This window comes from Haliotis asinina, chromosome 3 (assembly GCF_037392515.1).
Source record: "Haliotis asinina isolate JCU_RB_2024 chromosome 3, JCU_Hal_asi_v2, whole genome shotgun sequence".
Lineage (NCBI taxonomy): Eukaryota > Metazoa > Mollusca > Gastropoda > Lepetellida > Haliotidae > Haliotis > Haliotis asinina.
This window is the reverse complement of record NC_090282.1, coordinates 62,963,798-62,991,351: the sequence shown is the minus strand read 5'-3', so window position 1 is coordinate 62,991,351 and position 27,554 is coordinate 62,963,798. Positions and strand designations below refer to the sequence as shown.

General features: G+C 40.7%; 1 protein-coding gene across 1 annotated transcript; it reads right to left on the bottom strand.

Annotated features, from left to right (window-relative positions):
• Positions 1–14: 14 nt before the first annotated feature.
• LOC137278297 (putative ankyrin repeat protein RF_0381) lies at positions 15–27,293 on the bottom strand. Its single transcript, XM_067810544.1, has 12 exons — positions 27,132–27,293; positions 20,686–21,652; positions 19,614–19,732; positions 15,368–15,610; positions 14,009–14,226; positions 13,337–13,768; positions 10,843–11,040; positions 8,978–9,076; positions 7,554–7,697; positions 6,021–6,182; positions 3,214–3,351; positions 15–2,820 (listed from the first exon to the last, which is right to left on the bottom strand). Exons 2-12 carry the CDS (start codon positions 20,994–20,996, stop codon positions 2,767–2,769), a joined length of 2,118 nt encoding a protein of 705 aa, XP_067666645.1. The 5' UTR covers positions 20,997–21,652; positions 27,132–27,293; the 3' UTR covers positions 15–2,766.
• Positions 27,294–27,554: the final 261 nt, after the last annotated feature.

The following is a 27,554-nucleotide window of genomic DNA, read 5'->3' as shown; positions in this document are numbered from 1 at the left end:
AAAGACACCAGACATTTTGAGTTTTATTTAATTTTAATGATTAAAATTTGAAAGAAAAACACAAGAAAATATCAACAAAACAGGAACCATAACAGATATGAGATGAAACCTCTACACGACTAGTTACTGATATTTCCTGCATGAAAGTACATGTAGGCAGCACTTAACAGCTGTCGGATATGATAAATGCGCAACGCTGAATGCCGTCGTTTTGTCCTTTGTCTGTAATGATGTACATTCTAAACCAAGACAGACTAGTATCAGGACCAAGACAGTCACGGCCAAGAATATGTCTTGCATACATTGAAGGTTTGTTGTTGTGTGGGCGGCAACAGTGCATACAATATTTTGGCACCGTTAGGTATAGCACGAGACAATGTGTGTTACAATGTACATACAGCAATGGTCACGTGTGTATCTGTATCACACGATATGTCGAAACTGAGTTGCTGGCCATGTCAGAATCGAGCGAGAAGGGCTTCGCTGTTTAGGGCATATGCAAGAATAATGTATTTTCTGGGGCAGTTGATGAGGTCATATGAACTTTCACTGTTCCTTCGATATCACTACGGGGTACATGAGGAATGGGCTTCACACTTTGCCCACACGTGGAGAATCGATACCCATTGTTTATGTAGGTCAAATGTATGTATACTTGACCACGTCACTTATGCATCACTGATAAGGACAAAGGGTGAAAGTTCAGCCCAATCCGTTATCTTTACAGCTTTGAAGGGGCTAAGAAGGTAGAGGCCTGGTTCTCCCCATAGGTGGGTCTCCTTCAAATCTATCAAGGCATCTTACTTTTTTAGTACACATGTTCAGTAATGTGGTTCAGGTGTATTGAACTAAGTTGCATGTGACTAAATAAGTGAACGCAGTAATTAACAATATTCCGGTTAAACTACGACATGTCCGTTAAGTGAGGTGGACACAGGTCCCAAGTGGTAACCGCTATGGGAAAACATAGGCGAAGGATTGGTGCTTACAAACACTGAATCAGGATCGTACTCAAACCCGGAATAATAGGATTCTTCCAGGTTCAAGGGACACAACTCTTCACTGCATTTTCCAGTTACCTTGAATTCGTAAAGAAATAAGAGTTTATGGCTTTTTTGCTTATAATGAACATGATGGGGTTAGAGGGTCGGGTGGGATTTATGGTAGTGAGTACACCCACACAATTGTAACGGTGACATTAAAGTAACGTCGTGGCCTCCGGTATAAAGTAGAGACAGCAAGTGATTATATGAACAGCTATCACAGGTTTCCATTCCTGACACAATACAGCTCAAACGCGCCAGGTAAGTACACCAAAGATCAGCACAGGCAATAAGCGCGGGGACATTTAGCAATGTGCAAACGTATCAATAACAATCAACATTCAAGATGGCAGTTTTAAAACATACATATCTCTACAACACTGTAGTGCATTCTAAAGGAAAGCATAAAACGCTTCTTCTATTAAAGGTTCGTTTGAGAAAATATATTTTTATCACGATCATGATGTGAGATAGGTGTTGTTACGAAAGGAATTGGTCTACACGAACACGAGTCCTTGTAAAAAACAAGGTGAGATGCTGAATTTTAGGATACATCAGGTTAGCACCAACAAAGATTCTAAAATATTTCTGTGGAGACACATATTTAGTCAACATTTTATGGGCATATATGTCTGTTTCCCTGATCAATAGTGTTTGTTTGTTTGTTTGTATGTTTGTTGTTGTTGTTTACTGCTGGGCAGGCACCTGACTGACATCACAGATTCATGTGCTGGTAAGTCTAAATATACAACACTAGTTGGTCAGTTTATATACAATGTTGGATAAAGTAACTGTGCATATAATATTTTTGATAAAATTATGATGTTGTACATTCTGATTCCCAAAGTACTCTCTTTTCTTTCGAAGATATACCCGTACTGGTACTGGAACATGGTTCTGGTGAGCATTTTCATGTATACAGTTGTTTACGCGAAACCATTAGAAATTCGAATTGGAATGCACTAAATACGCCCGAAATTGTTAAAAGGTTAATGTATAAGCGTTCTTTACGAAAATCGTTATGCAAAATTTAAAAAAAATAACCAAAACGATATTTAATATATATATGAATGAGAATGGGAACCTGTTCCTTTGTCATTTAGGTTTGGATGCAGAATGCAGAGGTAGAAGAAAGGTATAAAAATGCGTTAGGCAATAATGTGTGTATCTGATACATACCTGAACATGAACATTTCTTCTGATTTGGACAGAACATGCAGATTAAGACATCCTCCCTTTCAGTAAATGGCATCTTAACCTCTAGATTTTTAGAAAGGTTTCTCCACGTTAAAAAAGATTTTCCTTTTCACAAGTATACGAACGTGAGCATATGCGATCAAAACGGTTGTAAACGAAAGGTATTGCCATACCTAGTTCTTTCACTTAATTTTCAGTTCCATTAGAAATGCATTACATTGTCATATGAAAGTAGGAAAGGAATGAAATTTATAATACATAAAATATATTGATTTCGAAAATCAAAAGTATGTATGCACAGTCACAGTTCCGGCAAAAATATAACGTTATCAAATAACGTATGCATACAAATCTTTCAAAACATATTTGAAAATATAACACAGTATATTCATAAATTTCTGAAAGGATGACTTAAAACAATGCTAGCCCCGGTAGACTTTGAACATTAAATGTTACAATGTCGGACAGAGGGAGTTGTGACACAAGTACACAAGTACAGATATGAATGAAGAAAAATGTTATGGTGTCACGCACGAACAATTTCACAATGGTACACTGCCGAAGAATTCAGAGCTTTCACCTGAAATATAAATAATTAATATTAATTTTAGTTCAAATATGATATATATACACAAAACAATATGGAGTTTCTCAGTTCCGTTATTATAAGTAATGACAATAACATCTAAAACGCTTTTCTTTTGGAACTGGGAATGTATTGATTTTAGCATTTTATGTCTATTTTGTTAAGGTTATTTTGAAGAGAGAGTAAGGATTTATGCCACGTTTAGCAATATTCTAGCAATAACGCCAGAAATGGGATTCACACATAATACCCATATGGAGAATCGAACCCGGGTCTTCAGTATGACGAACAGACACTTTTTTAGCATTAGGCTGCCCCACCGCCGTTACGTTTGGGAACGAAAGCAGTTACTCCGAGGAACTTCTTGTTTATAATATACTGTCGTACCTTTCCGCTGGCGACGTTGTCGATAAGCTTCACGATGTCTTTGGCATCCACGTTGACGGCACGTTGACGGAGTGAAACCACGGCATGACTGCATTCCATCATCGAACACATGGGGTCATCCGGGTCACAGTCTTCATACTGGACAAATAATGGATATTAACAGAGTGTGTAAGGGCGGTAACTCTTCAAGCTATATGGCGGCGGTCCAGTGGTCAACAGCATGAGCATCGATCTACGCCACTGGGATACGATGACAAGTGTCAACCAAGTCAGCGAGCCCGACCAACCGGTTACCAATCCGAATCTTCATGGGTGTCTTTGTTAAGGATATCTAAACAATATTTTCCTCGGGAAAATGTACCTTAGGTTATTGGAGTTTGTTAAGACTGCCTATTGTACAGTGTGCATGTTTCCACAAGAGTAATGTATGTTTAGTGTCCCTATTTCCACATAAACAATGCATGCTTAGTGTAGATGGTTCCTCATAAATAATGTATATTCAGTGTACTCATTTCCACATGCATAATGCATGTTTAGTATCCCTATTTCCACACTATCAATAGATGTTTATCGACTTATGTCACTGATAGGCTGTATTCACTGTCTGTTACCATGCATACTGTATATTTAGTGTCTGTTTCAACACAAACAATGAATGGTAAGTGTATGTTTCTACACTAATGATATACCATTGGTGTATGTTTCTACACTAATGATATACCATCGGTGTATGTTTCTACACTAATGATATACCATTGGTGTATGTTTCTACACTAATGATATACCATTGGTGTATGTTTCTACACTAATGATATACCATCGGTGTATGTTTCTACACTAATGATATACCATTGGTGTATGTTTCTACACTAATGATATACCATTGGTGTATGTTTCTACACTAATGATATACCATTGGTGTATGTTTCTACACTAATGATATACCATTGGTGTATGTTTCTACACTAATGATATACCATTGGTGTATGTTTCTACACTAATGATATACCATTGGTGTATGTTTCTACACTAATGATATACCATTGGTGTATGTTTTACACATATATATTGCATGTTTAATATACTTGTTTCCACACCAATACAGGGGGTGGGATGTACCTGTTTCCACACAAACCCAGGATGTGGATACTGGATGTGGAGTGTACTTGTTTCCACACCAATACAGGGGGTGGGATGTACCTGTTTCCACACAAACCCAGGATGTGGATACTGGGTGTGGAGTGTACTTGTTTCCACACCAATACAGGGGGTGGGATGTACCTGTTTCCACACAAACCCAGGATGTGGATACTGGATGTGGAGTGTACTTGTTTCCACACCAATACAGGGGGTGGGATGTACCTGTTTCCACACAAACCCAGGATGTGGATACTGGGTGTGGAGTGTACTTGTTTCCACACCAATACAGGGGGTGGGATGTACCTGTTTCCACACAAACCCAGGATGTGGATACTGGATGTGGAGTGTACTTGTTTCCACACCAATACAGGGGGTGGGATGTACCTGTTTCCACACAAACCCAGGATGTGGATACTGGATGTGGAGTGTACTTGTTTCCACACCAATACAGGGGGTGGGATGTACCTGTTTCCACACAAACCCAGGATGTGGATACTGGGTGTGGAGTGTACTTGTTTCCACACCAATACAGGGGGTGGGATGTACCTGTTTCCACACAAACCCAGGATGTGGATACTGGATGTGGAGTGTACTTGTTTCCACACCAATACATGGGGTGGGATGTACCTGTTTCCACACAAACCCAGGATGTGGATACTGGATGTGGAGTGTACTTGTTTCCACACCAATACAGGGGGTGGGATGTACCTGTTTCCACACAAACCCAGGATGTGGATACTGGGTGTGGAGTGTACTTGTTTCCACACCAATACAGGGGGTGGGATGTACCTGTTTCCACACAAACCCAGGATGTGGATACTGGATGTGGAGTGTACTTGTTTCCACACCAATACAGGGGGTGGGATGTACCTGTTTCCACACAAACCCAGGATGTGGATACTGGGTGTGGAGTGTACTTGTTTCCACACCAATACAGGGGGTGGGATGTACCTGTTTCCACACAAACCCAGGATGTGGATACTGGGTGTGGAGTGTACTTGTTTCCACACCAATGCAGGGGGTGGGATGTACCTGTTTCCACACAAACCCAGGATGTGGATACTGGATGTGGAGTGTACTTGTTTCCACACCAATACAGGGGGTGGGATGTACCTGTTTCCACACACACCCACGATGTGGATACTGGATGTGGAGTGTACTTGTTTCCACACCAATACAGGGGGTGGGATGTACCTGTTTCCACACACACCCACGATGTGGATACTGGATGTGGAGTGTACTTGTTTCCACACCAATACAGGGGGTGGGATGTACCTGTTTCCACACAAACCCAGGATGTGGATACTGGATGTGGAGTGTACTTGTTTCCACACCAATACAGGGGGTGGGATGTACCTGTTTCCACACAAACCCAGGATGTGGATACTGGATGTGGAGTGTACTTGTTTCCACACCAATACAGGGGGTGGGATGTACCTGTTTCCACACAAACCCAGGATGTGGATACTGGGTGTGGAGTGTACTTGTTTCCACACCAATACAGGGGGTGGGATGTACCTGTTTCCACACAAACCCACGATGTGGATACTGGATGTGGAGTGTACCTGTTTCAACATTATACTGGGTGTGGAGTGTACTTGTTTCCACACCAATACAGGGTGTGGAGTGTACCTGTTTCCATCATAGTTATGGCATGTTTAGCGCACCTGTTTCCAGACGTCTGTAGTGAAACCGTTCTTGACAAGGAATTCTGCAACCGCCAACTGACCATTGTCCACACAATCAAACAGAGCGTTGCTGAACCGGTGTTGGGCATGGTGCTCCTTCAGACCAAGCGTTAGATTCTTCACCGTCGCCAAGTCGCCAATCTGCAAACGTACAACACGACGTAGTAGTCAACGTAACAACCAACAAATTAAATGTCATTACTTGATTTCCCTTCTACATGTAATTTTTCAGATTTCTTGGTCCCGACCCACAAAACGTTCACAGCATTATGGCATGTGTAAGTCTATGGCATGCGGTGTCTATAAGGTATGAGTTACAACTGGTCGGATTTTTACGAACGCCTTGCGGATCGGAACCCAAGACACAATACAAACTAAGGTAAACTGTTGGAACTTGTGGTCAAATTACGTGTGCTTCTGTGTGAACAGAAGCAGGACACAGAAGCAGCATATTCACATTACGTGTGGTGACAACGGAAGAGTGAATGCCGTTGTAGGCAGTACTGAACACTGTAAAGTCCAAACTGTACCAGACAAACGAAGAACTGTAACTGATCATGAGCAGCAGCCTCAATTCTTTGGACAGTGACCACTGACCAATGTTACGGTAGAAACATGCCTATAAAGGCCAGCGGACACTCTTCCCTCGTGAAGATGACCATGGGGTCTGACTGACCGATCAACCAAGCGATTCTTTTGAGTCGGCTCTTGTCTCAGTCACATAGATAGTACATAAAGCTTCGCTACCTTTCAGCCTTCTATTAAACACACTAACCTATATAATAGTGTAAGTAAACTTATCCTCAGTACTTTTCGTTACTCTCCACTACTGAGTCTAAGAAAACCTTATCCGAGGTCGCGTCACGAAACCTTTGAGATTGACCAATCAGAACACAGCTTACCAAATCGCAAAAGTGGACATTGGCACATAACATTTGAAATTTTTATCTCGAAAAGGTTCGTACCCGACGATTCCGAATGCTATTTAGCGTACGTTCGCTTCCGGGTGATGCACAGGCTGTACATGTACATGACAACGGTGAGTAAACAGTCGCTGAAAATAGTGTTTGGGGCAATATTCAAGGATGTCATCTTGGAGAAATATTAGCTAATGGTAGCCATGTCAACAGAAACCCCAAAGTGTATATACCGCAGGTCAAATAACTGTGTCATGTGCGGAGTTTTGTTTGTGGAGAGATCTGGGTCAGTGACCTGAATATTTTGAAAGTCCCTCCGAGCCCTAAATAGTAGCTGTTGTCTGATTGGTTAAATCTATTTAACCGTCTCACGTTTGATTGGACGGACATTGGTCGCTCAAAGGTTACCTGACGCGACCTTCTACTAGCTTTTGTTAGACTCAGTTGTGGAATGTAACGAAATACACTGAGACTAAGTTTACTTAGACTGACCTATACATACAGACTAAATATCAATAACAAATTGCCTAGAATTATGTTATGAAGTTTGATCAGTTGATCATAAGAATCGCGAGGCAGATATCCAAATACTAACCCTGCATGCATGGTAGAAAGTCTCAAAGAAGTTCGTCATTCCCAGGAATATTTCCAGGTCGAAATCTTCAACATCGGCTTGTCGAACCTGGAACTCATGGGGGCTGCACTCATTCTTACTGTAGTCCCGAGGGGTCAGGCCTTGCTGTGAGACAGATAGCAACACTCAATACATGGGATGGAAGCAGGGGGATCCTGTCCTTGGTGCAGGGGTGGGGATGAGGGTCCGGGATGACAATTAGTACTGGTTCAGTGTTGTTTGAAATGGAAATTCGTAATGACTTTATTTGCAACATAATTTGTTCCAGAATATGGAACACAAACTGCCTCAGGATATACCAAAAACAAAACATTGACAAATTGATGCCAGGTACAAAACACGTGGGTAAAATAGGAATGGTTACTAAATTATGAAAACATACGTCTACAAAGTAGGAATGTTTGTTATAAGAAGAAAATGTATATCAAATTGTATCTATTAAATTGAAATTTTGCATTCCAGGATATTAAACGATCAGTTCGTTGTCTTGAAATGGAAACTAGAAGCGTTTCTTTCTTCCTCTCAATAAATAATCAGCCAGTCTAGTCCCTGATATGCATGGCTACCAATTACAATTTGATGTTTCTCGGGAACCAGCGTCATGATCTATTTTTAATTAACAATTTTTATTACCTTTAAAAAATATAATATTGACTTGGCCGGGTCCTGATCATTCATTTGTCCACTATAAGAATAAGTGTCTGTAAGAACGTGTGTGACTGAATCTACAACTTGTTTACACGTGCTAAACTTTCCATGCTGTATTTCTGAGAGAAAACAATAGAATGTTTTCCTTCCTCGTCATATTTTTGTCGATCATTAATTTAAAGTTCTACTGCCCTTTCAAAAACATGTGCCCGAGAAACTTTTAATTTGTTTAGGCAGCCTTACAACACATACATCTTTGGTCGCCTCTCAAGATTGTTTGTTTGCATGTTTTGTTATTTACGAGGCACTCATCAACATTCCAGCTGCATGACAACAGTCTGTAAATAATGGAACAAACAATCAAGTGATCAACAGCATGAGCATCGCTCTATAAAATGCGATGGCATGTGTCCCGTTAGTCGCCATTCCCGACAAGAATGTGTTGCTGATGTTCTGACCTGAATCCTTGACAGGATGAGAACTGTGAATAACGCTTGGCAACAAAATCTCTTTGCAGGACTTTCATCGAACGGTCATCGTAAACTTGATAACATGATATGAATAAGTGAAGGATTGACTTGAAATTCCTTTATCTGTACCCCCGTAACTACTTCTACGTAGCCATCAACGACATCGTAAGCGACAATATTGAGCACACAGATTAAAGGTCAACGTGGAAAAGTGTGTATTAATGTTTTATGGTATGTGTGGTGTAATAACAGTATTCCCGTACTCACAGTATCTTTCGCGTTTATGTTGGCGCCTTTCTTCAGCAGGAAATCAATAGTATCTTGGTCCATGAACAACATGGCGTAGTGGAGAGGTGTGCGGCCCATCTACAACATACACAACGACATCAGACGCCAGGAACGTCGTGAGTACCGTGAGTCCTCGTTAAACCACACATTACATCAGCTACTGGAAAGTATGCCAGCATGCTGACACCTCGTTAAGTCGAAGACCTTAAACCATACATACAATATCAAATACTGGAAACTATGCTAGTATGCTGACACCTCGTTAAGTCGAAGACCTTAAACCATACATACAATATCAGATACTGGAAACTATGCTAGTAAGCTGACATCTGGTTATGTCGAAGTCTTCCTACATCATACACAAAAACATTAGGTGCATTTTCCATAGTTCCATAGTTCGTAATTCGGGACTAACAGAATGCGGAGTAGAACAGTCTTAAGTCGAGAGTGCGTAACCTCGGTCGTGGAGTTGAGGTGGTTTCACTGTAAGCCCGAACTGATGTTGTAACTACGAAATATGCGTCAACTGCTCGGCGGTGAACAAGTTTAGTATCCGCCCCAGTATCTCAGAATTCCCGACTTTCAGCTTCCACTCTGTGAAGCAGTCTCATTTCAGAAGGTTATGGAGCGTTGTGTTACATGTAAAACTCCACAAAAATATCCTGCAGTGGAAATTAATTGTTCTTCTGGAAAGTCCAATATTCACCTTAAATAGTGAATCCATTCATGTACTGTTTTGTTTTGTTTTGATCTTTTAACATGGAACTGTTAACTGTTTTCTTACACTCCATGTACTCACATTAAACTAAGCATTGACGTATGCTCCGCTATATCTGCGCTGATATCAGTAAAACATATGGTCGTCAGATAACATCTTGTTGTATCAAGCTGAGCGCCCTATTTCAAATAAATACATTTATTGTCAGTTCTTCTACTACCACTACTACTCCTGGTAGTAGTAGTAGTAGTAGTAGTAGTAGTAGTAGTAGTGGTAGTAGTAATAGTGAGAATAGTAGTAATAGTAGTGGTGATAACAGTAGTAGTAGTAGTAGTAGCAGCAGCAGTAGCAGCAGCAGCAGCAACAGCAACAGCAACAGCAGCAGCAGCAACAGTAGTAGGTGATGGTGGTGGTGTATCATCCATATATAACATAAGGTCATGTTGCTAATATCACGCCATCTCTCTACACATCAGCAACAAATATTACTTCCCTGACGCAGGATACGCCTACTTAAGTGCAGTTGTATTGACAATGAGGAACTAGTTTCACATACACCCGGTAGTAGACTGTAACATCCTACAAGGTCAGTATTTAGCGGGATACTTGATACTGAACAGAAAAGAAAATATCGATCCACCCGATGCTGGACACATTCGGCTGAATCGGTGTAAACTGTATGCTTCAAATCGATTTCCGTATGCAACGCGGATGGCGTATAATGGGTTAACGATTCTAACATCTACAGTCATTCAATTGATTTACACACATCTAGAGCAATTCAAATGATGTACACACATCATTAGCCATTCAATTGATTTACCCACTGTGTGTAAATAGATTTACACTGGACATGAATAGGGGATGCTTTCAGTATAACCGACAAGGTTAAACAAATGTATTTGTTTCGAGAGATTAGGTTTTAAGATATCAGTTTGGGACTTTAGATTAGATCTACAAAATTTACTATTTCGAATTATACATTTATCTTATCGTAGATTTCGATTCCCCACAAGGGTACAGTGAAGGAAGCCCATTTCTGGTGTCTCCCGTCGTGATAATGCTAGAATATTGCTTAAACAACGGCCACAGTCACTGATATCGACACAATAAATTGGACACTTACACAGTCAAACTTGTTGACGAGTTGGGGGTATTCATCAAGGAGATTGCGGACGATGTCCCCGTGACGGTGAAGCAGAGCGTGATGAAGCACCGTCCGGCTGCATCTGTCCAGGGCGTTGACGTACTTCTTGGTGAGCAGCTTCTTCACCATAGCTTTATTGCCCCTGTCGATAGCCAGGAAGACCTTCTTTGCGTGTTCCTGTTCAGATGAATACAGTACAATAAGTTAACCATGTTTATAACGAAATAACGGATGTAACGAACTGTCTTTCATCCCAAACTCTTGCTTCATATGTTATTTTTACCTCGCCATAACCGATGTTTACTGTACATTGAATGGGATACTAATGATAACATATACCACATAAAACAGGTTAAAATCCATCCGATGCTTACATATTAATACCAACTCATGAGTTGATTTGTCATGTCATTTAGAAATAAGAACGGATCGGGCGCTACAGTAAGTAACAATGTGAAGGCTGAAGTCATCGTATACTAGAGTAAGTAACAATGTGAAGTCATCGTATGCTAGAGTAAGTAACAATGTGAAGTCATCGTATGCTAGAGTAAGTAACAATGTGAAGGCATCGGATACTAGAGTAAATACCACTGTGAAGCCATCGGGTACTAGAGTAAATACCACTGTGAAGGCATCATGTGCTACAGTAAGTAACAATGTGAAGGCATCGTGTGCTACAGTAAGTAACAATGTGAAGGCATCGTGTGTTAGAGTAAGTAACTATGTGAAGGCATCGTGTGTTACATTAAGTAACAAATGTGAAGGCATCGGGTACTAGAGTAAGTAACAATTTGAATGCATTCGGCGCTAGAGTAAGTAACAATGTGAAGACATAGGGTGTTAGATTAAGTAACAATCTGGAGGCATTGGGTGCTAGAGTAAGTAACAATGTGAAGGCATCGGGTGGCTCTTCACACCCTTTTCGCATACATGGTGGGTTCATCAAGAAAGTAAATACAGTATTGGCAACAAGGAATGAGGAACACAATGGCAGTTCTCACAGAGGGAGTAGCCAAGAGAAATATAGAAATCTGTGTTTTATGTCAACACAGTATTCTAGATCTGCTCATAAACAGCATATGCAACAAAGAGACGTGGCTAAGAGAAATAAATAAAATTAATTTAACATCACACGTGCATTGAACTAATCAGTTTTTGTGGAACGAATAACATGTTCTGAAATATAGCTGATGCCCTTGTAAATCAAAATGCAATACAATTGTGCAAATTGCCCACCTATATTAAAAAATACGCATTTTTCATTCAGAAACAAAGTCAGGTGGTCATATTCCCACATTCATGAGAAACATCCAGGTTAGCATGAGGATGTGTTCCTGAACCCCTTTCAGTGATAACAGGCGTTTACACAAAGGTGGGCGTGTCTTGCCCCACCGATCGCACCCGTCACAAACACATGCAAAACCATGTCAATTACTCACCTAAAACAGAATATAAGCAAAAATCGTTTTATTCGCTGATGCGTCATAACTGTCCTCCGTGTGCCCTCAACGCCACTAGCATGACCATTGAACTACGAGCAATCAAGCATGTCGGTGAATGACTCGTGGTAGCGCACACTGCATGAACGGACAAAACACCTACGTCATTTTGATCGAGATTCCACGCAGATCTATTGATAGCCGTTGGCGATGAAGCTCTTACGTGTATTCATCAAAGAAAATTCTTTGTCACCAAGAGCATAAACAAACGCTCAAGCAAGAGACGTCGAACGATACCAAGAGCTAAAGGTGCATTTGAGCCATCTAGTTGAAACTCCATTGTGCTGCTGGATCTATGGCAAGGATTTGGCCACAATTGTTCGGTGTTTATTTAGGCGTTCCACGTTCTGTGGGTTTAATTGAACAAAATGGCATATTGACTTAACCCTGTTACATTGAAACTGCAACATGTACAGCGAGAGGTTTAAAATGATACATTTAGCTCGGTTAAATCTGATCTGCGGGTAATATGTGACTTAATACTTCTGTTTTGCTTTCTAACCTTATCTACCATTGCCATTTTTATTATTTTTGGAAAGTGTCCCAGTTTGACATAAAGTGTCGTGTAATTTTCTGGTTCACAGTTCTGATGATATGTTTTAAAAACACTATGGGATCCTTTTCTTATCCACTATTTTGAGTGAGTTGAGTTTTGCGCCGCACGCGGCAATATTCAAGCTATATGGCGGCGGTTCTGGACCAGACAATCCAGTGATCAACAGCATGAGCATCAACCTTCTCGACTGGGATACGATGACATGTGTCAACCATGTCAGCAAGCCTGACCACCCGATCCCGTTAGGTGCCTCTTACGACAAGCATGGGTTACTGAAGACCGATTCTAACCCAGATCTGAATGACACACTACTGCAAACCTTAGACAGCTGCTATACGTTATTACCGTTCTGAAAATGTCACCCGTTCCATGAATGTACAAGTATTCACGATGGCCAATCGAAAACACAATGACCTACCTGTGTCGCGACAATGTTCTGTAGGATGGTCACCAGCTGCTTTGACCCTTGCTTCCGAGCAAGTTGAAGCGCATTCCGGCCTTTCTCGTCCGTTATGTCCAGAATATGGTCATACGCCTGAAGGATCAGCGTCTCAAGACGTTCAATGTTACAGGTCTTTATAATGTCGATCACATGGTCGTCAATCATCTGCACATAATTTTGTTTCCCCATTCCTTGGATTATGTCCCGTACTGTACGTCCACAGCGCGCACGAGAAGCTACGTTAGCACCGTAGTCGAACAACGCTTTAATCATGTGCTCTGGCTGGTCGTAGGTCATGGCGGTCAACAGAATCGTCCCTCCCTGGCGCCCCCTGGCGGTCATATCAGAGTTTTTCAGGACAAGGTGTATTATCCGCTCATCGCTTGGCTGGCCAGGTCCAGAGAACAGCTACACAAAGAAGAAACTGATATGAATACACTGTGAGTGAGTGATTTAAACAGTACGATATATGAAAGATATATAATATATTAGATTCTTTACGCAGTACGATATATAAAAGATATATTTCATTTTAGATTCTTCAGGCAACAAAGAACACGCTATATCTTTCCCGATACTTTAAGGAACAAAGAAGGGGTGCTTTTTTATTTTAGATACCTAAATATGAAATAAAAAAGAAATAATTACATGAAAAAAGAGCGGATTGGGCGTCAGCTGTGGGTCTGATATGGGAGCGTATAGCACGTTGGTGTCTGGTCTGAAGGTCATTACGAAGTCCAGCACCTCCCACACGTCCTTCTCCCAAACTGCTGCAACCAGTGGCCGGGGTTCCTCGGGGCAGTCGGGGAAACAGAATTGGTGGGAGTGGTCCTTACAGTTCACGTCAACGGTGCTGCTGTCGAACCCTACACAAACGTTGTGTGGCGTTACTTACAGTGAATTTGTTTGGTTGTACGCCGCTTTTGAGTGATTAAGAATGGTTTTACGACGACTTTTTGCAATATTCCTGCAATATCACGGCTGATGTCACTAGAAATGGGCTTCACACATTGTGCCCATGTGGGGAATCAAACTCAGGTCTTCGTCGTGGCGAGTGAATGCTTTAACCACTAGACTACCCCAACGCCACCTATGGTCGGAGGAGATAGCTACTGAACGATGACTTGTTAGTTTGACACGGGGCTAGGGTACACAGGATATCTTTTTTCTTTCTATGTTCAAGACAAACAAAACACGTATATCCGATGGTAAACGCCAGAGAATTCCGGTCTCGATTTTCTATAGAAACAGATTTCCTTTGGCATAACAGACAAAGTGGGGTGAAATTTGACCACTGAACATCAATGAGTACACAACAAAAGTGTGAGTGAGTTAGTTTTACGAAGCTTTAACCTGAAGAGTGAGTGTGTGAATATGGGTTTACACCGCTTTAAGCAATATTCCAGCAACATCACGGCGGGTCATGTCAGAAATGGACTTCACACATGTGCCCATGTGGGAGTCAAACCCGGCATGATGGGCGAACGCTGTAATCATCAGGTTACCCCACTGCTCATATGACAAATAACCAGAAGGGCGGAAATTGTAGCGTCTCCGACAGCTGAGCCGGAGTTACTTGCAAACAAAACGAGATTAATACGGTACCTTTGTAGGTTAATAGGTCAAATTTCTTTTCTATACATCTTTGGGAACAGATATTTATACGTGTTATTTGAAAGAGATCATGGACCGTGACACACGAACTGTTTGTAGTGGGTTTTCTGTTGTCTATTGTTAGAAGTGATATTATTTATTCTCAAGTTCAAGCGAATATGGTCTCATGATAAATAAAATAACAAAGAAATATATTGATCCAGGAACACGAGGCATTACTTGTACATTAAAGTATTTTACAGGACCGGCCACATTGCAGGCAATGATGGAATCAAAAAACTTTCGTGAGTAACAGCTTAGCTACTCAACACTACGTTGTACGCCTGATTGAACGGCTGTATGAGTGTGGTTTCACGCCGCTTTTAGCAATATTACAGCCGTTGAAATACGTACCGAGGTCCTTCCACATCCCACACAGTCTCTGTACCGCCGCCATCACCCCTAGGGCAAACTCTATGGTGTTTTCGTACTTCTCCAGCAGATACACGATGTCCAGTTGTCCAGTTTTCGCGTGTGCAAGACATTTCAGGTTGGTCACTTTACCGTTTTTGAAGACCGTCACTCGGCACCAGGATTTCAACAGACGCTCTATGACTCGCTTGTCTGGATTCGGAGCTACTAATGCTGCATACAGCCCTGGAGGAGCAAGAACGAGTGAGTGAGTGAGTGAGTGAATGAGTGAGTAGTTTTTCGTTATTTTACGACATTTGAACATATCTGAATATTCATATCTGGGACAATGTTGACATCGGCCAATACAAATATAAAACGATCCCCGTCGCCAGGTGACGACTGAACACGATCATACAGATGTCAAAGCTCGGATTATACAGTCCTGACAAATTACTATAATTAGTAACAGCCATCACTTAGCTTGAGGGTTGCTTAGTGACAATGTACACACCAGATAGTACGTAGACCCTGGATGTGCTTAGTGTTTAGTTCAGAAAGGTTTCTAGAATATTTGGGGGAAGGTTTTGGAAAATCGGGTATTATTTAAAACATGAAACTTTTTTAACCCTGCAATATTCCATCTATATGACTGCAGACTGTTAAAATCGGATCTGAATTTTAAATTTACAATCCAGTGGCAGAATCAAGACAATCCATCATGAATGCAACTAGACTCGAGGACATGCATCCACGTGAGCGAACCTAACAACCATTAGTCGCCTTTTATGACAAGCTATGTTGAGGACAACTCCACGAGTTGATAAACAGGATACAAATCATAACGACAGAAGATGGGTCGATATTATGCAGGTGTCTGTTATGATTACAGCTACGCACGTATACATTACATCAACATGCACTATGTTCTAAAGTAATGTCGGGAATAAATAACCCAACTGTCTTTAGGCTTTTACTTTGTATCCCTCAAATTTACACAACTTCAAATAGGATCTGTCGAAACAATCCACTTCGGCAATCAACGGGGCATTCAGTGGGCTGTTTACTCCTAAAATCGGGCCAAAATATGAATAGCTGCTAAAAACAATAGATCATACTATAGATGGCAATTAGGTCGCTCAGTCGGCTATGACGATGGACCGCCGACACACCTGGCATGAAATACGCTGCACCTGGCACAAAGGGTCCTCTCAAAGATATTTCTTGTCTTTTCATGTGTGCTGATCGACACACATATATATGCATGTTAGGACTTGCCGTATACTTCTCTATTTTAATTCCCCTATGGAATTATCATATCTTAGCAGATATCTCTATATCCTAGCATTATCTGGTTTAACCGTCCTAGTCTTGTTTTTGAGACGACCCTCTTCTACCTGTTTCTTTTTGTAGTGACAGTGAGGATGTGCATCCTTCATTGTTTCAGCATGAAAGTTATTATTTTTCACACCAGTTATCGTTTCTAATGAAGCTAAGTCTAATTTCAAAAAGGACATTTAGAAAGTGCCCTTTGTAATATGACATCATCGCACACTAATTTGCATAAAGTCATGGTCCGTTCTAAACTAGTCGCTTTGAAATTTAAAAACAATCCGCATTGCTCATATCTTCACTAATCTCTCCTCAGTAATGTCTTTTTTTCCCGTGTCCTATCTCCCTACCACTGGAACTGAAGTTATGCCCAACTTAGTTAAACAGGTATTTCACACTTTCACATATCAACTACATAAACTGTTGAGATAAACGTGAAAAATCATTTTTTTCCTATTTTCGACAGTACTTTAGAGAAAACAATCCGACCTGTGACAGGCAAACTATAGCGCAAACAGGGTTGCGCAAAAACGCAAACATGACCAGTCTTTCTATGTGCCGGGGGGACGCATATAGGAAGACTAGTCATTTTCTTTTTGTTGCGCAAACCGATTTGCGCTACAGTTTGCTAGAGGAGCAATATGCACAGCCTTAAACATTTTTATTTGTGTCTCGGTGTGTTAGCTGAATGTGGGAGGATAACTCGAAATGATTTGGGTCATGAACGTTGATAGCTTTTGAACAAAGTCAAGACGAACGTCGCGATTTATCCACGAAACCTACTCAACAATGTAAATTACATAATGTTTTAAATAGCAAAATCGCATTAAAATTAAATGAATGGGCTAGAGAACATTGAGTGGGGATACAAAACCAACAAACACTGTACTCAAAATTATCAGAGTGAATGTTAGATTCGAAACAACGATGATATGGTGTATTATCAGAGCGGTGTTTCACCTAGTGGGCTAGACTAACGTCTAGCCTCTGAATATACATAGTGTTTGATTGTAACAAACAAACCAATTCAAACTGAATAGAAGCTTCAGGGAGACAAGAGATTCTAGAAAATCTGGACTTGCTTCATTTAGGGGTTAGGCATTGCAGAGAGAGCCAAGCAGTAGGGACAACAATCTAGAGTAGACTAGCCGGGCCTCCAATTCACCAAATGTTAATAGTACATGTACGGTAATGTATTTGGGTCACCTATCTAGGTCATGAAGGTCATTAATACCTTATCGCGATCCCCAGGTCAGTGGTATTGACACACCGTCAATGTACGAGGCATGTTTGTACACACCGTGACTAGAAATAGCGCTGCTTGCACGAAGGCCACCTGGCTTTTCATTCTACATTGATCGGGTTCACAAAGCTCGGCCTGTGGGATAGGTTACACCAGCCTCGTTGTACTGGTTTGACTTACTTATTCTCCACCATACATATTCACGATTATGTGCTGAAATTAATTAAGTGTTATTGATAACGGTCATGCTTGTGCTTGACATTGGTTGAACTCTAAACTGGATATTTAAAGGAAGAGGGATATTTTAACATGAACGACATACGTGGAATAAATATTGATGAGGGACTAATTATTTATTATGCAAGGGTAGGGGCACAGGCTGGACGTATATTAAGCCTGAAACAAACACCAATGTTATGTAACATTTTACCACGTCCCTCCCAAACCCTAATAACTAATCTGTCACAAACATTTATCGCCATCCCATCAACCCCCTCCACCCACATAATCCCATTCCATTCCGTTCTCCTACTAATTTATATTTGTTATAAATTTTTCAAACTTTCCCAACGCTGTCATTTTGCTTTCATTTTACTTCCGACAAGCATGGGTTCTACATGACCAAGGATTCTCACTATGGTTAAGCCTACTGCAGTACAGTTACCTCCCCTTGTGTTTATCATTTTTCGCTACAACAGAATCATTTTGACGTTGCATAATATTAACAGTCGAACATATAAATTTGGATATTCTGACTTATTTTTATTTAAATCTTTATGGTGGCGTGACGGAATCGGGGAGTCAGTTAGGTTTAGCACTGCCTTCATTTGCGTTTCTCTGATCCACCCACGTGCTGACAGTAAAACGCCTGAGTTGACGTTTAGACGTTGACGCTGTGAAACAGACCAGCGTGGTTATTGTGCTGATAATCCTAGAAACTACAATCAGATCGAGGGAATTTGAATACTATCATAGCTTCCTGACACGCCAAGGGGACATAAGTATGCACATACTCTTCTCCCACGAGGAATGGTATGAGAACATACGTTTAAGGGATGTACACACAACAATAAACTATCATGTCCACAATAGTGAGTTGATACGAGTTGGAACTAGAATCACCATGGAGACCAGATAAACAAATTGATTTATCCATCAGCCTTGTTTGATGGTGGTCATAAAGGTTCTTATTGGGAAAACCTTTCTAGCACTTATCTACATGAGCTGGGCACAAATGTCTAGCTGTATCGACCCTACACACAGGATACAATACGTGTTTTTCTGGTGAGGCGACAACTTATTGTCGTGAGCTGTGAAGGAACAACATGGACACGTCGAATGTTTATTCATCTGTTAGAAATCATGTAATAGCAATGTCTTAGATGTTAGGCCTTTTAGAGGATTGAAAAATGTACTGTTGTCACAAAATGCAGTTAAGACGCAAGGACGGATACGGGTTTGTTTTTGTTTTTTGTTGTTTTTTTTTTTTGTTTTTTTGGTTTTGGTTTTGTTTTTTGTTTTTGTTTTTGTTTGTTTGGTTTTTTTTGGGGGGGGTTGAATGGAAAGGTGCACACTCTCGAGTTTCAATGGTTATTTAATAAATCTCAGGACAAAACGAATCGTGCGTCAGCGCAGCATACTCAGCAAATTAGGTTGCTAGTAAGGGTAACTAACCTGGTTTGAACTTCCGGTACCAGTGAAGCATAGTCTCCCATCCTGCCGGCTTCTCTTTCAAAAGAATGTCTTCAGGAGTGTAGCCTTTCTTGTTCTTCACGTCCATACTACCGCCACATCTGACAGAAAATATGGAGGCTTGGTAAATATGAGAACACATGACGTCGCCTTAATGTCTTGTTGGATCTGATAGAGTATGGGCTCCAAGTATTCGTTAACGTTATCTAATGGCGTGATACAGTTACCATACGCGTGAAACCACTTATATCTTTTCCGATTCTCCATTTTTGCCAGGAATAAATTGAACAAGGCTGTCAAAGAATGACATATTTAACATTTTGAAGTCTATCGAATATATCGTACTAGTTCTAATAATATACTTCTATACGTTAAAGGTGTGTTCTCCTCAACACAACTAATGTGTACTTATAATATACCGTAGAATCTGTCTAAACCGGCACTCGTTGGGACTGAAGAAACAATCCGGTTTAGACAATGTGCTGGATTGTAGACCTCATGATAAATGTACAAGCCACGGTTGGGCCTGGGATTTTATGCCAGTGTTGACAACTTGCCGGATTGGACAGATGCCGGTTTTTACAGCATCCACTGTATAGGGCTGAAGATGTTATGGAACTTATCCGGTGGTCAGGATAGTAATACCATGCTCTTTGAACATTGGTGGTCTGAGATGGTGACCAGTTCGAGAGGATTTGGCCTTCAGCAACCATGCTTGCCGTAAGAGGTGACTAACAGGCTAACAGGATCGGGTGGTTAGGCTTGCTGACTTGGTTGACAAACGTCATCGTATCCCAACTTCACAGACTGACGCTCATGATGTTGATCATTACATTGTCTGGTCCAGATTAATTATTTACACATTGAGCCACATAGCTGGGATATATCTCCGTACCCCACTTGTATCTTCATCTTGCTGATGTTGACCATTGAATTGTCTGGTCAAAACACGATTATTTACAGACCACCGCCACATAGCTGGAATATTGCTGAGTGCGGCGTCAAATTAAAAACAGACATCATTTGTTCGACATTTCCAGAGGACAATTCTCACCTGATAAGGGCCACCATGGCCCTGTAGGCTCCATTCTTTCGGACCACCTTGTGCAAGGCCGTATCTCCATTACAGTCCTGGGCGTTCAGGTCTATGGGTTTACAAGCCAGCAGATACAGCAGGGACACTGTCTTCGGATCCATAAACCTATGGACGTGGTTGATGACGTGGTGAATGAACGTCTCTCCCGTCACGCTGTCACAAATGTTCATGTCTCCTCCGCCCCGTACATAGTTGAGCAAGTGTAATACAATCTGGTCAATGTCATCACTTATGATGCTCTTGTACAGCTTGGTCGTTTGAATTGACATGGTTGATGGTAAACAATGAATCGAAAAATAAAACGAATCGCAATAAGATTTGAGCAGAAAAGAAAATGGGCTTTCAGTTTTCGCTAACACAAACTGTATCAGACATACTGACTCCTTTGAATTTCAGATGTATAAGAAACGAATCTGTCAGAGAACCAGTACTTGGGGTTTTCAAAATTGTCACCAATTTCACACTAGACCGCTTGTCACTGTTGTGTGCTGAAGAGGCAGTCTGGCAGTCAGTATGATAAGACTGACCAGATATTGTCACTGAGATACGCCTCCTTCACGACCAACGACGTCACCTCCGACGGTGCCTGTTACGGTGCCTCGACGTTACCACAGACCAGTACCTCTTGGCCTTGTCTCCTTGCGACACAATACTCTATCCTCCCTGAACAGTTTATATCACAAAGTCCGACAAACTAGTTCAATTTCCAAATGTTACGTCACATGTTGTAAAAGCTTTAAATGTCGGAAGCGGAGGGCACGGATGACAAAATAGTTTCAAATTCCGAAAATGAGCTGAGATTGAGCTACCCTGATGGTTGTAATCTTGCAAACCTCAGCGATTAGAGTGGTGTTAGTGGTAAATGTTACTCCCTCTAGACGGCAGTAACCAAATGTCAAATGTCGCGCTTTGCACTCGTTGATGACTGCAATAAACAAAAACACACGTGTTAGAGGTCAAAGATCTACGTACGTAGCGAATACATGAGTGTTGAAAGACGGCCATCGGTGTGCCAGAGCTTGCATAATTCACTCACTCATAAATGGAACAGCTGTATGAGGATAGATCCTATCAGTCATGAAGTGCATGCACACAGAGACCCAGGAAGAAATATATCAGAGAAAGCCCATACCAGTCAATTTCTGAAAATCAAGAGTCTCTGGGCTCCTTTTCATTATATTTTATGATTATTTTTATGAAGCGTTTTATTCTGTGAAATATGATCATTTCAGAGACTAGATGCGAGTCTTGTTTAACCTCGGCCTACCAAACACACCAACTGACTTACGCGCTTTCTCAAAGGTCACGTACAGATATCAGTTAGATAAGAGTGGATTTACAAAGTTTTTATATAACCCGGTACCCTTCTTTAAGACATACAATCAATGTTTTTTCAAAGTTTAATAAATTTTCGTTACTGAAAACAGGAAGGTCATTCGTCGTAGTAGAAGGTCATTCAATAGTAGTGGTCGTATGGTCATTGTTACAATGACAAGTGGCAGATGCTACTTATCATCATCATCATCATCAACAACAACAACAACAACAACAACAACAACAACAACAACAACAACAACAACAACCGTAGAAATATAAGTAAGCATTAAGTAATAGTAATATCTTCAATGCCACTGTCATGGTAGTGGGATGGTAGTAGTACTCGATTATTTACAGCCGGACTGTTGAGAGTGAGTGTTTCAACACAACATAATGTACAATCCTATAATAGAACTTAAATAGTTCCAATACTTACTGGGTGAATAACATAATGTGTAAATTACGAATTTATCGTGAAGTCGACTAAAACTGCCCAGCCAGACGGAGGCCTCCACGTTCAAAATGGCAGCTTTCATCTGTCCCATTCACACGCAGACCCACGCAAAACGCTACCTCGACACAACATAGGCCGACACACAAGTTCTGATTAGCAAAGTGTAAATATACGACCAAGTGAACGTGCCACGTTGCAGAATAACTCCATCTACCTCAGACCCGAGGGTACACTATGAAATAAACATTTATTTTGATGTAAAGTGCTTAAAAGCTTTTGTGTGGGCGGAGGTGGGTGTTCAGTCGATGAGTGAGTGGTTTCCGAAAAAAATGACATGTGCATGTGTTCATCCCAGCGTGGGAAGGCAACTGGGAGGAAAAATGACGTTAAACGTCAGCCACCTATGCCAACGAGTGAGTGAGTGAGTGGGTCTCGTCTATCCACAGAAACGGATTCCCTTTGGCATAACCTACAAAAAGCGGTGAAAATTAAATGAATGGATCACTGAAGATCAGTAAGTGAGTGAGTTTGTGTTCACGCAATATTCCAGCAAAATCACGGGATACCAGGAATGCGTTTCACACATTGCACCCTTGATGGGAGTCGAACCCGTGTCTTTGACGTGACGAGAGAACGCTAAACCACTTGGCTACCCCACCGCCTATATACCAAGGATCATAATCGGGTTGAATCTTGGATTACAATCACGGTTTTCTGAAATGTCTGCGTTATTGTATGGGGTAGTGGTCTGTAAAAAACACGGGTTTAAGTGACGTAGCACGCCCAAGGGGCGTAACTCTAGCCTATACGCACTGACAATGAGGCTGTCATTTGTAAACTCCCCAACATCTGTCTTAACCAACAACCTCCTATCCAATCCAATGTGATCAGTAAATACTTGGGTTATTTCCAAACATGTGTGGTAGTAACACACAACTATAAGGACCTAACTTCAACCTAAATAGAACCTGCTAAAGAACCATCCGTATCACCTACTGAGTACAGTCATAGTAAAAATGTCAAGTTTAAGAGCTCCTTCAGTTCTGACTCATACATTTATGAACCTACATTTAACTTGTTCAATAAGAGTTTTAAAAAATGACACGACTATTTTGGTCCTGGGACGTTAAGCGTCGCTTGAAAGACAATCATGTTTCGACGGGTATATATGCGTTCAGATCACACAGAAGTGCACTGGCCAAGTTTAGGAGGGGAGTTGCACTACTTAGAATAGAGACCGGCCGGTAAAGCAGAAACGCCTCTAGAACAAAGCATATGTTTTATATGTAAAGAAGCCACAGATAAATCCAAAGCTCGAAAAACGTTATATACAAGACTATATGAGTCTCGAGTTGAGTAGGCGCTGGGAAGTGATTAGGAAAAACTCCACTGAATGTTGGTTGTACAGCGTGCTAGTTTTGTACTTTCGTACCCTCTGATATCCTTTAAGTGCCGGGACGGTGGGGTTAAAATCTAGTGGTTTAAGCGTTGGTCGTCACACCGAAGACTCGGGTTCGATTCCCCAAATGGGCACAGTGTGAGAGGGCTATTTTTGGCGTTCCCCGCCGTGATCTTCCTGGAATATTGCTAAAAGTCGCCTAAACCTAAAGTCACTTAAGCCTTCAGATGCCAAAATATGCGCTTCTATTTTATAACGAAGAAAATCAATCCTACTGTCTCATGTATTAATAATGTATATATCTTATTTCTTGTGATAGCTTCTATAAGTATTTAGAAACTTTATTTCGAGTTTCAACACTGTACAAACTTCATTTTATGTATTTCATACGCCCTCTTGTGTGGTTTAATTGTCTCACATAACTACATGTATGTAAAGAGTGACGCATTACAATTTAAACACTAATTTACTAATGTGAAACTACAAGCTTAAGTTTAAAGAAAATAGAAATAAAGCAAAACTTTTTTACCAATGGACATCGCTGTATTTTGGCTGTGGGTGTCTTTTTTTTCTTGTGTTTTGTTTTTGTTTGTTTTGTTTGTTTTGTTTTTGGGTTTGTTTGTTTTTTGTTTTTTTGTGGGGGGGTGTTTGTTTGTTTGTTTTTTTTGGTTGGTTTTTATTTTATTTTTTATATATTTTTTATTTATTTATTTTTTTAAATTTTAAATTTTTTTTATTTTTGTATTTTATTGTAATGAGGTGACACATTGAATAAACTATTCGTCTGTCTGTGTTGATTTGTAGTAAAACGTTTTAGCCCAGTGCCGCTTCGATTACCTAAAACAGTCGACATAAACGCAACTACCCCTGTCAGTTGTACAGTGTAAACGCAGAACAAGGTTCCCGCCACTTGAAAACCATGACCAAAATGAACCATGACATTTAACCCTCTCGAGTACATTTCGCAATACAGATAAACTTTCCAACCACTGATAACACCTGCTCGTGTCCTTGAACATTAAAAAAGCTACATTTTTGCCCTACATCTCCAAAACCACGTTGAAGTCAGTGCTTTAAATAATACTGGGTATATTTGCTAACTTTATGAAAACAACACTACCTGTCTCTTCCTCGGCCCTTGTCTGTTTTAGAACTTATTTCACATGAAGTTTTGCCATGTAAAGCAGACTCTAGGCTTCTCACTCTTGTGTAATTCATGTTTTGTCCTTACGCAAGACAGTGGTTAATTTACACATGATTAATTTATCTATTCCACACATATCATGACTTCATGGTTTCTTATAATGTAAGTGATGTGACGTTTGAATCTGAAGGGGTAAAAACGTTAGTAAATACGAAAGCTTTGAGTACGGTTTAGCGTGCAAGGCACTGTCTTTTCTTCTTCTAAAAAATCAAATAATACTAGGTATTGAAATATCGTTTCTGACGCAATTTTGAGAAAAGGTATAAGCAGATTTTTAAAAAGTAAATGAGAAATATTCAGTTTGATAAGGGTACCATAGGTGATAGCACATATCAAACTGTCTCACACGTGATGACGTTCACATGACGTCTCACGGGACAAATGGTGCGATGTTTCACAGTAAACAATACCAGAATACGGGGTGAAATTTGAAGAACTTTGGTAGATTGTGTAAGTCATCATCATCATTATTACTATTGTTATTGTTCCTGTTTCAATTACAGTTAGTCTGCCATACAGCCCTGAAACAAATATATCCAATAAAACTCATGCAAGTCTCGAATGTGTGGCAAGTCTAGATTACTACAGTCTCTGAAAATGAAGAAAGCCTCTGTGCTGTTTTTTTCATATATGTTATGAGTATTATTTAAGAACGGTTTATTCTGTCAAAATGTTCATTTCAGAGACTAATTGTTGGTATAAAGAGAGGCATACTTGTATTATAATAATCATAATGGCTATTGCAGTAACTTGTTTATTACCAACATCTTCATTAGTTTGGCTATATCTCGTTTATCATCACCATTTCACGACAGATGTGCAATTCCATCAGTGCTCATTTTGTTTCATTACCACAAACATCACACAAGCCTTTGTACATACAGTCGATATTTCTCCACAACACACTAAAGGTTTGTTAATATCGACCTTGCACATGCGATCACCACTGCATATCCTCTCTGATTACAGATCGAAACCTGCGAAGATCCGGGTTGGAATTGATCCTCAGTACTCCATGCTTGTTGTAAGAGGTAACTAACGGACTCGGGTGGTCAGGCTCGCAAACTTGGTTGACACAACGTATCCCAATTACGTAGATCGATGCTCGTGATGTTGATCACTGGGTTGTCTGACCCAAAGTCGATTATTTAATGGCCGCTGTTATATAGCCGGAAAATTGCTGAGTGCGGCGTTAACAATAAACAAACTAAACCAAATATTACAGATCGAGCCAGGTTCAGGTTTAAGCTCTGTTTGTTTAGGAAACTCTGAAAGGTCACGACAAGACTCTCATCCTTCCTAGTATGACGCACGCTCACAATGCGGCACTTAATAATATCAGCCGGGGAATAACAACTTTCACATTAATAATAAATTAGTCTGAACACTTCAGTCGCTACAGTGTGACAATAAAATAAGGTAACCGGTCAACCAACAAGTAAACAACAGCGGTTAAAGCCTTGATCTCTCAGTATGTGTTTGCTAATGTTCGTAAAGTGGAGCTAATTAAGCCGGGCCGTTCTCTCAGTAAAACTGAAGGTGATTCAGTAAGAATCGATACACCCAGAAATTATCCTTCCTCAGAAGCCATTTATAAATCCTTGATAAATATTTACAAATCATACAAAGTACACGAAGTTCAAATAACGTATGCATCGTCTAACCCAGTATGTTGACTTCATAGTGTACATTGTACGAGTTTGTGTGTATAGGGTATGTACATCAGAACTTACATGTGAGTGTGTTAGATGAGGCAGTGCTTGATGGAACTGCAGAATGTGGGTAGATCTAGGACACGGACATGGCAATCGTTGTGGCTAGCAACAAGACCGATGGTCCGATGACCGTTCCTAACACTGTCACAGCAGAGCACTACCTTATCGCTGTACAAAACACGGCCAACCAGATCACACCGTAACAACGCGTAACACGAAAGGAGTCTCGGATAGAACAGACCTAACACACATTCCGTGAAGCCGTATACCACTTCTAAATACTGAAATGGTTCATGTAATTTTGTATCCTCTTACCTGATTCTGTATTTTGACAGCCATTGATGTGACTCAGCAATCCACCCGATCAATAGCACACGAGTACACGTACACGGTCGGTACAGAGAAGTATTCACAGAACGCAACTGTAGATCCGAGCTTGTGCGAGTGTGACGACGGACTGACCCGATTGAGCCAGACGGAAACAGATAATCTATTGGTGGCAGAATACCACGCGGACCAGGGCGTTTGTGTTTGTTTAGTCACAGTAAGGGGGTCGGTCACGTGCTGGTTTACAGGCCATCACAGACGCCGACTTTCGTAGACCAGAAATTTTGTCAAGAAGTGATATGTTAGCATGAAATTAAAGTATGACGAAGTCGATTACAGATCCGGTTTTTCCTGAATTGTGCAGAAAAGTAGGTCAACATATGCGAGACTTTTAAAGAACCACAGCAAATT